At 41.1% G+C, this 16,198-nt stretch overlaps 1 protein-coding gene across 1 annotated transcript in view; it reads right to left on the reverse strand.

Moving 5' to 3' along the window:
• LOC145411827 (uncharacterized) overlaps positions 1-15,889 on the reverse strand; it is a 133,178-nt gene extending 117,289 nt beyond the window's left edge. Inside the window, exon 1 of the mRNA XM_080281788.1 lies at positions 15,690-15,889. Coding sequence (XP_080137914.1) covers positions 15,690-15,806 — 117 coding nt within the window. The 5' untranslated portion in view covers positions 15,807-15,889. The remainder of the gene's footprint in view (positions 1-15,689) is intronic.
• Positions 15,890-16,198: the final 309 nt, after the last annotated feature.

Here is a 16,198-nt window from a genome sequence, read left to right on the forward strand (position 1 = left end):
GCGTTATTTATTTTTCAGTGTACGTGAGTTTCAGAGCGTGTAAAGAACAGTTTTGCACATTTATTAACATTTTACAAAAGACTGGATTAATGTTGACCTTTAGAGGCTTGAAGGACTAAAAGCTTACTGTTAATGAAGCACTCAGTATTATTAGTGTGTTACCTTGTCGCTTTGTACATTAAACACCTACGCCATAATTATTTCCTTGTCACTTTGTATATCAGACACGTATGCCGTAATTAAAAGCTTGGTGTAGTCGTGGTAGAGACTGGGATATTCATTTTTAGATCTGTAACACACACACACACACACACACACACACACACACACACACACACACACACTCAGGGCACCACGATCCTAGCTCAGATCCTGTGTAGTCCAACTGGGTAAACACACACACACACACACACACACACACACACACACACACACACACACACACACACACACACACACACACACACACACAGGATTAAAATGCAGATAGTCGTTTGTTCGGTATGAAGTTGTTTTTCACGTCCCGGGCATAACACAAACACTGACTGCATTAAAAGAGTGATTATCATTTATTTTTTTTGTTTGTACTGTGATATTTGGCATCAGTAACACAAATACGTGTGAAATAAAGCGTGAGTTGTTTATGAAAGGTGTAAGTATTCTCTCTCTCTGTCTCTGTCTCTCTCTCTCTCTCTCTCTCTGTCTCTGTCTCTCCCTCTCTCTCTCTCCCTCTCTCTCTCTCTCTCTCAGTTATCCGTGGAAATCATCAAGTCAACACAGCGGTAATTTGCGCCTCTGGTATCGCCAACTGATAACTCGATAACTCAGTGTAAGTTAAAGCTAAACTTTCACAGGCTCCTCAGGCGGTGGGGGAGACTGGGCTGTTTCATTCCCAGGCTCAGACAGGCAGGGACGTTTCATTTCAGGGACGTTTCATGCCAGTGGTGAGAGAGGAAGGGACGTTTCATGCCAGTGGTAAGAGAGGCAGGGACGTTTCATGCCAGTGGTAAGAGAGGCAGGGACGTTTCATGCCAGTGGTGAGAAAGAAGGAACGTTTCATGCCAGTAGTGAGAGAGGAAGGGACGTTTCATGCCAGGAAGATATGTTTTAATTCAGGGACGTTTCAATCTCTGTGGTAGGGGGGAGAAGGACGTTTCATGAGATAGGTAGCGGAGACCAGGGGAACACTACCGATATTTCCTTTAGGGTGTATTTCAGGCTGTATCGAACTGGAAAACATAAGAAATATAATTATGAAATGTAATTCACTTTTCAGGCTACGTCCCAAATTATTTCCCGGTGCAGTTGGGCAAGAGGTTTGATGTATGTTTCCCCTTGATTAAATCCCGGCCATGATTCGAGGAAGTGAGGTTGTAGGGAATGTGTGAACAGTCATGCTTGTACGTTATTTTTTTCTGCCAATATTTTCGTTAATAGAAGCAGGTGATTGCTGTAGTTTATTTACGACTATGCTGTTTTATTTATCTATCTATTTACTTATTTGCTTATTTACTTATTTATTTATTTATGTTTATTTGCGATTATTTTAACGTTATCAAGCTGTTTTTTTTCAACCTTGCATCACAACTTTTCCGTTTCACTATTTGTCGTTTTATCAAGCAGTGGATTTATTTATTTATTTATTTATTTGTGGAAATTATTAGTTTTCATTGTACTATACTCATCGTTTCATCACCACTGACATCTGTGTATGGCTTCCACTTTCACATAAATATCACAAATGTTATCTTTATCACTTATCACTAAACCACTAAAATTCATTGCACTTTGTATCCATAACATCTGTGTATCACTTTCACTATCACATGAATATCACATGTGTTATCTCTATCACTTGTCACCACACCACAAAGCACCACTATGTCTACCACTCATCACCAGAATAAAATCATCATCATCATCACCATCACATAAATTCATCATCATCATCATCACAAAAATTCAGCATATATTTTAAGTACTGCCAACATCGTATCACCACTAGCACGCCATATAGCACATTATTACAGTTATCTATCACACATAGCAGTCCTTGAGCACCATATCACCTGTCAGTAACACCATACCCTCACTATCGTCACACAGTATCTTATCACACGTATCTACCATAAATAACACTACTGGGCTCCACAAACACAACACCATCACTGACCACTAGCACATCATTAACACCATATATTTAACTCGCTAACAGCATATACCACCTTTATTAACACCATTTCACACTCATAACACCATCACTGAACACCATATCACATACCAGTAACACCAGATTATAAACTCACAAACAGCACATATCACCTGCGAGTATACTAACACCATTTCATATTAACACCATCACGGAACTTATCACATACCAATAACACCAGAGAATACCACAGCTTTCACTATATTGCAACTATTTTAACACCCTTTTACACCTATAACCACTGAACACATAACACACTGCCAGTAACACCATAACACCGTCACATAGCACCTTATCACACTGCTAGAAACACGATAGCAGGCAAGTAAGTCAGGCTACATAAACACCTTAACACCAAGACTAATATGACTAACACCAACACGGCTAACACACACAAAGCGACTCACAGTAACACATAACTATCACCATATCACACCATCATTTACCATGCATCATAAAAACACCATGAGTAAGGCCAAATAGCAGCATATCACATTCCTAACACAATACCGTATATAATTCTTGACATCACCAGTATCATGTAACTTCATCACATAATTCATACCAGCAAGACCATATCGCACCACAGGTAACACCACATCACACCAATTCATCCATCTAACACCATTAATAACACCAAAATTAGTAACACCATATCACCAGTCACACCATAACACACCATCACCTTATCACTTTACAGATACGAGCACCATATCACACACGTAACACAAAATCTATACCTTATCACACTGTTAGTAACACCTCAGAAGTAAGAATGGCCCAAGTTATTATTAAAACCACTGCCAGGCTGTCAGTAACACCATAACACACCATCCATAACACTAGTACAACACCTAAACATATTATATCACACCACTGCTAGCACTACATCACAACCACTACACATCACCAGCACAGTTATACACCATATCACGCATCACTACATCACACACCACTACCACCACCACAATAACACCACATCACTCACCTAGCTACCACCAAATAACACAGCACCACCATTATCGCCACGGCTGCCTTGTCACTTATCATTCATTATTACCGTAACTATATTTCTGGCTTGTCACTGCACCTACAACTGTCGCTGGGGTATATATGATTACACAACTACACCGTAACCCCACACCCGCAGCCACTACCACTACCACCATCGTCTCCTCTGCCATAACTACCATCGTCCACTGCCACTGCTACCACACACCACTACCACACCACTGTCATAGCTACAACAGTTACCACACCACTGTCACAACTACCACTCCACTACCATAACCACCACTGCCACAGCAACAACACAGCTACTACACCTGTCAGTACCACAATTACCTTACCACCACCACCACCACCACAACTTTCACCACCACTTACATTAACAAAACTCATCTACACCACTAACGCAGCTACTACCACTACCCTTTCCCCTGCCACCTGCAACTACTTCCCTTACCACCACCTGCACCATTACAAGTCACCAGGGGCACTATAAACACTGCTATCACTGTCATTCTATCACTACAGTACCCTCCATAGCAACCACAACCTTCACTTTATCTCTAGCATAAAAACCACCAACATTCCAACCACAATCGCTTAAAATACTACCACAATTGCTACATCTGCTCGTGCACTACAACTACCTACCAACACACCTTTCCAACCAATATCTCTAAAAAATGCTACTATAACTACCCTATCAACACGTGTACAACAGGTATCCTATCTACCACCACTATTCCAACCACAATCGCTTAAAAGTACTACCACAATTGCTGCATCTACTCGTGTACAACCACAAACCTACCTACCACCACAACCAACACCCCCACCATCCCAACCACAGCTGCCTAAAACTACCACAATTATTACATCTACTCGTGTACAACTACCCTCCCTACCACCACCACCATTCCTACAACAGTCGTTTAAAAGTACTACCGCAATTACCACATCTACCCGTGTACAACAACTATCCTCCCTACCACCACCACCACCAGCAAAACAATGACCATTTCCATCACCACAATTCTCAACTTCCGACGGTTACTGTGACGCTAATAACCAACATTTGTGAACCCGGAAAACAAAACAACCACCATCGCCATCACCATCCGCCACGAAAGCAATCTCCAGCAGCATCACCACCACCGCGTCTTTCCACCACCACCACCACCACGCACCACAACCATGTCCAGTATCACCATCATCAGCTACCACCATTACCATCATCACCACCACCACCACAACCATCTCCACTTCTACCAGCATCACCACAGCTACCACCATTTCATCACCACCACTCACCACAACCAAGCCCACTTCCACCACTCACCATTCACCACCACAGCTACCATCATCCTTACTCTCCCATTCACCACAACTTGCTTTGTAACACCCTCACCACTTTTATCACCACCATCCTCACATTCATTACACCACCACCGTTGCCACCATCATCAATTCTCACCATTACTACAATCATCACACATCATCACTTATCACCACAACTGCCCCATCCATACCACTCATTGTCCACCATCATCACAAATAACATCACTTCTGTCACATCACTACCATTTCAGTTCACCACATATTTCCATCGCCAATCTAGGTACCATGAAAAAAAAAAATAACGACACAACACCAGAATTACTACACTGCTATCATGAAAATTACAAATACCACTACAGTACCACCAGTTACCCCCACTACCATCATGAACAGCACCACAACTACCATTACCATCGAAATCAAAACTACCAACATCACAAGTACCATTTTCAGTACACTTAACTATCAGTATGACAATTTTAGTGAACTCCTATCATCATCATTAACACTCTTCGACCACAACCAACACCACTACCTTCATGACAACCACTCTTCACCTGACAACATCACTACAGCAGCTGACAACACTACCACAATAACTAACACCAGTACCACAACTACCAACACTATTACTGCAGCTATCAACACCACCAACTTAAATCATCATCGTCAGCATCATCAGCATCATTGCCATTATCACAACTCTGCCACCACCATCAAGACCAATGCCACAACTAGCTACAAACACGACTACCACATCTACCACACGACTACCACAACCACCACACGACTACCACAACTACCAAAGCTACCAACACAACTACCACAACTACCAGGCGAGGACACTGTGGCGAGGATTTAGCTTAGTTTTCACACTCGGGACAGATCAGGTGACACAGGTATGCTGGGATAGTTGACCACACACACACACACACACACACACACACACACACACACACACACACACACACACACACACACACACACACACACACACACACACACACACACACACGATCACCCTCCCCCACACACACACACACGATCACCCTCCCACACACACACATACATATAAAGAGACACGAAGATACCCATCCACACGTACACACATATATACACACACACCAAGATACCGTACCCACCCACACGCACACATACACAATACCGGAAGCTCTGGAAATATTAAAGAGAATGTGATATTCATGAAAACTATAATCTCACTGACAACTCTCCTCCCCGGGGCTATTCTGATCAAAGCCCCAGATATTCTTTTTTCAATTGCCCGACTCATCGACCAGTTTTTGTTTTAGAGTCTGTAAGGAGTAGCTTGATATTAGGGAACAAAAACTAGGCTTGGATAATACGAACAAGGGGACCCAAAGCCAGGATTAGGTTATCTCTTGCTGCCTTATAATAGAGTACATTATTTTCCTGATCTATATGGGGTGGTTTGATTATCGTCTTGGTATTGTTGACACGAGCGTAAACAGTAGATTTTTGGCATCTTATTTCCTTATACCTTAGAGTACGAATTCGGTCACCCATTTGATGTGTTTGTTAGTTTGCGTGTCATCTTAGAGTATTTGATTAAATTACATCATCATCATCATCATCATCATCCCGAACTCTTTCTTAGCTATGCATAGTGTAGGGAGATTAATGTAGAGAGAGCCTACTGGTATAACGTGACAGAGTAAGTACTGTACAGATACTGAATTAATTACATTCATTACAGACATATCAGTAAGTACAAATATCAGTTACCGTATATTTCAGGGCACAAAAGGCCATTGGTTACCTAAATAAAATTGCCTACTGGGAGTCAACAGTAAACCCTTTGTTAAATATGGCCGTCGTGAAAAGGTCATTTATAATATCCTTTCTCGGTGACATTTATATACACCTTAGCGTAACTGTAAAATCCTGGCTGAAAACAGACACTATTATTCAGCTTAGGAATATGGTGCAGCTCTCCTTTAAACTCCCCTAGATGTGTTCGTAGTTATTCGTTATCTTCCTCGTAACTTTAGTCTACCCCACGGTGTTGATATTGACGGGGTGCACAGCTGATAACAGTGCCATTTCCGAAATAAACACTATCGCCACTTATCTTTTATCTCTTCATTTCGATGGCGTTATTAATAATTCTTCTTCTCTCCGTACCTTCGAACCATTTTATTAAGTTTGGGAGGGAGGCTTGTCACATTATATATAGGTTACAGTAGTTACTTTTGTTTTTTTCCACAACGAAGAGATTTTTGGTATTATAGGTGTTATATATATCTTTAGCTGGCCCTTTCACTGCTACAAATGGCCGCCCCTTGCATGGATCAAATTGCCTGAAGGTAGACTGAAGAAAGAATAAGGCAAGAGAATGACGTCAGCTGATACGAGTGGCTAACCCTCCTCAACACTTATCACCAGTATTCACAGTCATTGCCAGACAGCATTTCCACGTCTACCAGTAATAATAATAATAATAATAATAATAATAATAATAACAGGGATGGTAATCTCCATGCACTTGTGTGTGTGTGTGTGTGTGTGTGTGTGTGTGTGTGTGTGTGTGTGTGTGTGTGTGTGTGTGTGTGTTTTTTCAGTACCTCTCCTATTAATTTCGCCTGTTGCAACTTGATATTCTATTGTACAAATTTTTCTCTTGTTACAGCTTGACACATGTATTAAAATTATCTCTCTCTGACATTTAATAAGTGGTACATATTATCCAAGAGAATATTAACATTTATTACCAGGCGTCCCTCCCAGATTAAATAAAATATATGTAGTGGTGGCAGCAACCATAATCCCCATGACACTAATGGAGCTAATGGAGGTCCTTGCTACTCATTACCCCGTTCATAATCACCAGAGTATTTGAAACCTTAATAAGGACCTCTCGACGTGAAGGGGTTAATCCCATCACCGCCACAGGTCATTTAGGAGCTGATAAAAGGCTTCAGTGTCGTGATGTATCTTTATTTATTTAGTTATTCATTTATACTTCAAGCGAAACTCAACTTAGAAGAGACTTTTTGGGGTGGGAAGTTACCTATAGCCTTCATTAGCACTTTCATGTAACTTAGAAATTCAGCTTCTACGATCTTTACTATCCCTACTAACTATATTACTATTACCCTCATTAACTACGATTATCAGTTAGTATTTCCACCACCAACGATACCACTAACGCAGATATTCCTAACATTACCACAGCATTGCCTTTAAACTTTGTACAGCTAGCAACAACAACTCCTTCAGTCTTATGATGATTTTTTAGATGCAGGAACGTCTCTAGGGGTGACTGTTCATCTGTCCCTCACTAATTACTTTCGGACATGAGGTGTTTCACTACCGTAGACTTTAGCGAAGCCACATCGCACCACACAAACAAAATCACCCTCCCACACCACACTACACCCTACCACACCACACAACACCACACGTCACAAAATCACCACACCACACCACACCTCACAAAATCACCATCCCACACCAAACCACACCACACCACACCACACCACACCTCACAAAATCACCACACCATACCACACAAAATCACCATCTCACACCTCTTCACTGCAATATATCTCCCCAAACCTATACGGAAACATCTGAAGGTAGGTTCCCAAGAATAAACCCATAATGTCGCCTGATTCAGTGGATTAAATTATATGGAGAGAGAGAGAGAGAGAGAGAGAGAGAATCATAGTACGTAAGGGGTTCATTTCCATCATTATTCACCACACATACACACACACACACACACACACACACACACACACACACACACACACACACACACACACATCTCCAGTAGGTACCGTACTTTCACCACCCACATCAAGCTAAATCGTCACTATTCCTGGGTCTAGCAGTTCCCACAAGCATAACTACCCGTGAAATCACCATCATCACCACCACTTCCACAGCTACAAGCAATATTGGGTTAATCATCACTACGACAGTCGATGAAACAATCACAGTCATCACTATTTAACTGTATTTTAATAATCTGTACTGAAGTCATCACTAATACCACTACAGGCAGTCAGGAGTATGTCATCACAATAATAGTCTAATCAGTGAAGCTGCAATCACCACCAGCTCACAGCCCTTACCCTACAAACTCCAGTCTTTCCTTTGCTTCACTATTATCACCACCAGCATCACTAGACGTAATTTTAGGTAGGTAATCATCACAACCACCGTCGATGAACTAGTGAAGCACCACTAGATCACCACCGGTACCTTTACAACCACTAAAACTACATTCACCTGTGTTAATTAATCAGACAACCATCGAGAAACATCATTATTATTATTGTTATTATTATTATTATTGTTATTATTATTATTATATTGTACTATTATAACCTGTGAATTTGTAGGCATCAGCATCAACACGGTGGCCATTAAAACTAATTACTATCATAGCTCATACATCACTGATACCATATTATATCCATTGCACCTACACAATATTTCCAGTCACTAAAATTATCAAACAGTGATTTATTAACTTCGGTTCATCGTTAAATTTAGTCATCATCACCACCACAAATGCTGTCATCACAACCATCATCATTAACCAATGAATCTGCTGGAATATCACCTATCGAATCACCACAAAAGTATAAATCACAACCATCACCACTTTAGAGTGACAATCACAACAATAATCAGCACAAAAATCACAATCTTCACAACTCACAACCTTCACTACCGTACGTAACAGGCGAACCTCAACACAAGAATCACCACAAAAATAACCATCCTGACTACCCATAACCCTCACCACTAACCACGACAGGCACAAGAATTTTCATCTTTACAGTCACAGCTATCGCCACTTACTACCACAATCACAACCATGAATATAATCCCACTGAACACCACTACCACGACAGTCACACAAATTCAGCCAACCAACCACCTGTAACAACAACCACTGCTACCACAACTCTAACCAGGCACAACTATCACCCCACGCACAATTACGTTCATTATTACAGTATAGTTAACCTCACTCAGCCTGGGGACAATTTCTGTTTTGCTCCAGCTAGCTATCTCCTGACAGTTTCTATCAGTTTAGACTAGACTTCTCGAACTAGAGGGGTTAGAAACAGTTCATTAACCCTTTCGCTACCAAGAGGCCCTGCTAAGCTAAATTCTATCATCTGGTAATTAGTAGAAAAAAACGCGAAAGTATGTCAAGACTCTGAAGAGATTAGGACCAGCTCTGCAAGCCCAACTAGCCCATCACCAACTTCAAAACATTAACAGAGCCACAATTTAGCACACTCATGACCTCAAGTAAGTGTCGGGTAGCTGATTATATCCCCATCATCATCCAGCATTAAACACATGATCCCCGTGCACTCCTAAACAACAAAATTACAAGTCACTACCATCACAGTATTATTATGAGCACCATCTCACCCTGCACCACAACCAGACCCATTACCACAGTCAGAATAATTACCATAATCAAAACCATTACCGAAACCAAGGCCAGTATCAAAATCTTAACCATTACCAATACCAACCAATACCATTACCCAAAACACAACCACCTACGAACACTTCCAGTTAGTTATTGCTTTTATTTTTTTTTTCTTACCCATCACCACAGCCATGATCATATGCACCAACAGATTAACTTATACAGGTTATCCTACACTTTCACTTTTGTTAAATATTCTTAGCTGTGTAACCCAAGTATACAGCAGCTTCCACAGTGACAACCTTCACCAACACACTTATATAGCTGTTACATTTATCACCGTATTTTCTGTGTTCGTCATATTTCTCCCAAGCACTTATCTTTTTCCACAACCACAGCCGTCGTCTCAACCAGTAATGGGTAGATTTTTTTACGTCACACTCCATTTTCTTCCTTATCGCTCGCACCTAAGCAGCTTATCATTTTCTATTCCCTTAGCGTCTTTTTAAAGGCGGTTTTAAGCCAGGCACTTAGCAGTTGCATTAAGCCAAGCACTTAGCAATGGCAGTCACCACACCCATCACCATAATCATAGCCATTAACAGTCACAGCTAAAGAACATGTCATCACTTTTTTTTTTTTTTTATTCCCATGAGTTTTACCTTATCAAAAACTTTCCACAGGCATAACATCTACCACCACTACCACCAGTCACCATACACACCAGTGTCACCATCCCACCAATATAAACATTGCCACAAACTTTTTTTTTTTTTTTTTTTTTTTAAAGTCAAGTACCTAGCACATTTCAGCCAGTCATCACCTTAGCCCTTGCCAGTCACAATCACGAACGGCCAGTCTTTTTCGTACGGTGCAACTTCCCATTGTTATATTCAGTTTTTATATTTTTCACTCAAGCCCTAAGCAAGATTCACAAACCCAGCCATAATCACCACCACCAATGGGCACTTTGAAACTCATATCCCCTCTTCCTGCTTTTATTTGTTAGTTTTTTTAATTGTTTTTTTTTAGGTTTCATATACCATATTTCCTTATACATTTAGCAACATCCATAACAACAACCACCAGCACAACCACCATACAACCACAACCACCAAGGGAAAAATTTTACACATGGTACTATTTCAATTTTCATATTTTTTCGTCAAGCACTTAGCAGTATGAGCAATCACATCCATCACAACAACCACAACCATAACCAAAACACCAACCACTAGGGAACCAGCTTTTTACATATGGTAGGACATACTTTTTTTTACTTATTTTCAATTTTCACATTTTTAGTTAAGTATTTTATTACACACCAACACAAGTATCACAAAAATGACCAATCATAATATATATATATATATATATATATATATATATATATATATATATATATATATATATATATATATATATTAGTTTTCATATGTTTTACTGATGCACATAGCATTATCACAAACTCAACCATCCTAACAACCACAACCATCACCAAAAGCACAACCACCAAAGGAACAAACTTTTATGCCCGTCACTCTTCCATTTTTACTTTTTTCAATTTTCATATTTTTTACTCAAGCACTTTGGCAATTTCCCAGTCACGATAGAAGAGACACAGATCCCACGTCCCTTATGCCAACTGGACTGGCTCACTGGACTTCCTTCTCGTATTTTCACTCGTGCGGACTCGTTAATGAAGGAAGAGAAAAGGAGAGAGCGAAGTGGGAAGGAAAGTAAGACGAGTAAGATGGGAGGGGAGAAGTGATGGGAGAGGGATAGGAAAGAGTAATAGAATGAGTGAGTTGGGAAGGGAGAGATAGAAATGGAAGAGTAAGATGAGAGGGGACAAGGATGAAAGAGTAACATGGGATGAGAGAGAAAGAAGGGAGCGAGAGATGAGAGAGTAACAAGAACAGCATGAGAGGGAAGATGGAAGGGGAGAGGGTGTGACGAGAGTAAGATGCTAGAAGAAGGAAATGGGAAAGAATGTAAAAGGACGATAGGAATAATATGTAAAGAAGTAAACGAGGGAGTCTGGTGAGTAGGACAGGAAGGTGAAATACGTATGTTAAGTGATAGCAAGTGAGTGAAGTAAAGAAGTTAAGGAATGGGAAAAGATGAAAGATAGGGGAACTTGGGGCCGGGAGAAAAACGAGAAAGTGAGATAGTGAGAGAAACGATGTGAGCCGGGTTGTAAATTAGGGAGTTTGACGAGTATCACCAGGACAGAAAAGTGAAATAGCTTACGGTAAGTTACAGCAAGCGAGTGAAATAAGGAAATGAAGGAATGGGAAAGGGTGAAAGATACCGGAATTTAGGGTCCGGAGGAAAAACAGGAAAGTGAGATAGTGAGAGAAACTTGATGTGAGCCAGAGTGTGGTAAAGAAACCTGATCCATCTTCAAGCGATTTTACCGTGATCGTCGAAAACGATTTTCACATTTCACCTCCTCACTCCGATGGTGTAATTATTTTATTCGTGCAGCCTTCAGACGGTTTTATTCAACTTACTGTACGAACTGGGGAGATTATATTTAACCATTATATGCTACTATATGCCTCTGCCTAACTAAAGGTCCATCCAGCGTTAAATAAAATCATCTGTCGTTAGCAAGAATAATAGCATCCTTATCAGACTGACGGTGTTAAAAGCAGCACTGAATGCAGGGTGAACTATATTAGTCTGAGGGAATACACTTCAATACAAACGAAAATTATCTACCTATGACATACGGTGTACGGTAATGAATTTTGCACGGTTCACTTTATTCACATTTTCATGGTGGTGGCGCATGCAGTCACCGGAATAACTTTTCCTAATTCTATTGAACATGTAAAAGTCAAATACATCGAAAATTAACGTTACGCCACTTTCTCGTTTTTTTGGCTGTAAATCCTGGACGTAAACTCACACAGGCGCTACCGTACGTAACTGTTGGCTCGGTATTAATACTTCACGAGTATCGATGCTGCTAACCAAATAGCCCCGGCGCTGAGTATTAAATTAAATATTCCCTTGAAGCCGAACTTTTGCCTCCCCTGCTCTGTTCTGCACTACAACATCGACCAGCAACACAAACATCGCCCCCAGCACACACAACCCTTTCCCCCCTCCCATCACCAACTTTTCAACAAGTGTTTGGAATTTCGAAGTCTCCCGGATTACAGAATACAAAGGGCGTTCTGTTCTCCTTAACCACGCTTTCACTGAATCTGTCGGGAATTACGAGAAAGGAAACGGTATCAAGATTGCTTAACTTAGTTCCCTTTAATGCAAGCACCTGGGAGCCCGAACGGGGTTGTAATTTCCTGGTTCTCACTTTAAGACTGTTGCGCAAGTGGATTCGTGCTATACCGTATAAGCCAACAGGGAGCTCTTCCTGTTGTCCCTGCCCCTACTACCTTGGCAACAGCTTGAAGGGACGGTCTCTTCGTAGCCCCTCTTCTCTTTCTGTTCACCCTCTTTCTATGAGATCAAAGTGGACCTCACGACGACAAAATCTGACACAATCTAATTATCACCGTCCAGAGAGAGAGAGAGAGAGAGAGAGAGAGAGAGACAGGGGGAGCGAGGGCGGCTAAGTATCGATTGGTAGTAAGGGAAAAGATACAATTTACTACTACACCACCTACATGTTGCTTCTCTTGATCGAGGAGGTGCGATAGCCCAAGTTAAAGCGACAATATTGAGTTTCTCCACTTAGCGTTTTTACACCTCACCAGAAACGTCGCCAACCGCAACTGTTTTCACTTACTTGAAGCCTTACGAGCAGATTCGCCAAACGACTACAAGTTAGGAAAGAGCTAAGTCAGGTCAAACTCGTCCAGGTCCCTCTGAAAAATCCCTCACGTGGGCTCTGAAAATTCCGGCAAGAAGTCCGACACCTGAACGGCATTAATTAAGAGACGACCTCCCACCACCTCCACCTCCACGATCTCCCCAACTCGTGGAAAACAACAAGGCTCAAAGCTGGACGGTTGAACACTGCTCTCAGGCAAACCATCACAGCAACAGTCCACACAGATCATTTTAATTACGATCGTAATGCTACTTGCAGTAAAAGAAGAAAAAAAGTATTAATCTGAACCTTTAATCTCGTGGGGAAAAAAAAACTAATGAACAGCTCTCAAATTACCATCACATCAGCTTTCATGAATAAATTTACCCACCATCGAGTCGTAATGCTAATAGTTGAATGTTTAATAATTTTGATCATTTATCACACTAATTGCCACTGACATCTCTTAAACCAACTCTCACATAAGCAGTCGACACTGATATAGCAAACTGCCATCATCTCACGTTATCATTGCACAAAAGTATATAAAATGTAAACAACACTTCTACAATGAAACACTTTTGGACCAAGTGTAATATCACCAGTCCACACCAGTAAACCCAACCCTAATCACATCATACACAGTAGTAAAAAAAAAAGTTAGTAAATTTTAAGTATTTAGTACAGTAATGAAAACTCAGATCCACACATATAGTCAAGCACTGTCGCCCCACATGATTTTTACCACAAAGCTACCAAATTTTAAATATGTATCACAGTAATAACTACGGTCTCACAGCTTGCACACCAACAAAGTCATCCACCATCACAGTATATATCACTAGCAGCAAAAGCACAGTGAATGTCACACACACTCAAACTAGCCATCACATCACTAGTGCACACAAATGGATCCCAACCATATCCTCACACCAGCCGTGGAGTGACTTTTACGTGTAGCACAATAATAACACATACTCGTTCGCCCAACCCAGCCATCGCATCACCAGTCTTCACCAAAAATTAAACACCATACAGGTACTGACTGGTGATGTGATGGTTAGTTTGTATGTTCGTTAGTGTTAATGAACGTACAGTCAAACCATGAACATAGACAAACCATCACATCAGTGAAAAACAATAAATATAACACCATCACATTAACCCACCCCCATAAATACAAACCATATCACCTTTTTATAGCATCACACTCAAACCACCACATCACCAGTCCACACCAGTATCTACTAACATCATCACATCAGTTTACTAGTAGCACAAAACTCGGTAAATTTTAAGTATCTAGGACAATAATAGCCATCTTAGGGTGTGCGGATAAACTCGTGGGCATTTCCGCGTCAGTCACATGGCAAGCAGGCACTAAGTCGCAAAGTCACACTCCGCACGTAAACGCGAGAGTTCAGAGTTAATCATTTCCTTGCGTCACACTTTTCATTCCCGTCATTACCATTTCCTTGCTTATTTCACTTTAGGGTTTGACATTTTCCTGCACTCATGTAAATATCAGATAAACACACACATGCATTTTTCGTCAGAGTCCAACTTGAGTGTGCAAAAATCATCCAAAACACAAATTAATCAAACGGGGTCATTCCAGACACTGCACTTCATGACAGTCCTTTGGGGGGCCACATGCACTTTCTGGCAACACAACACTGTCATAAGAACTTAACAGAATAAAACTTAAAACTTGGGGGGAATGAAACTGCACTTAAGCACACACACAGCTCGCGCGAGTCGTAATAAAAGTTTTGGGGATCCACTGTCTTATCAGTAATAAATAAAACTTCTCGGGTGGGTGCCAGGTCGAAGGACAGCAACGGCCATGCACACGAAACAGCACAACCAAGACAGCAGCACAGAAATGACAGCATGACAAAACTTACCTGAGTAGCATCGCTGTAAGGAGTTCTGGAGTTTGCCTGGACTAGCTGAGATCCAAATATTACTCCCTGAGTTGTGGTGGGCGATGTGGAACGATCTGTTACGCTTTGTGGCAACATTTTGATCACTAAAATTGGTTAAAGTCTATTAAAGCACTAAGTAGAAGTTCTCAAGTCCTAAAACCTGAGATAGCAGCGACGTACTCTCCTCTCACTCATGTATCGGTCTACCTAGCCAAGGAGCGACCCCGCGCCTTATATATAGACTCAGCGCCCGGCCAGCAGCTGCCACAGTACGATGGGCGGAGTTATCAATATCATTTACTATTACTCGCGGTTATTACTTTTCCGGTGACACATTGTGTGAATCGTATCTAGCATTATATATGTCTCTGTTGATGTCATAAAAGGAACGTTGCGATCAAAACTTAAAGAAAACGGGCAACGAAACCGTAAGTCGAGCGGCAAGTGGCATCTCCGCGCGTGAAGATTGCATGATTTTTTATATCGGC

Source organism: Coenobita brevimanus, chromosome 91, assembly GCF_032717465.1.
Source record: "Coenobita brevimanus isolate Jiangsu-jjx chromosome 91, ASM3271746v2, whole genome shotgun sequence".
NCBI classification, from domain to species: domain Eukaryota; kingdom Metazoa; phylum Arthropoda; class Malacostraca; order Decapoda; family Coenobitidae; genus Coenobita; species Coenobita brevimanus.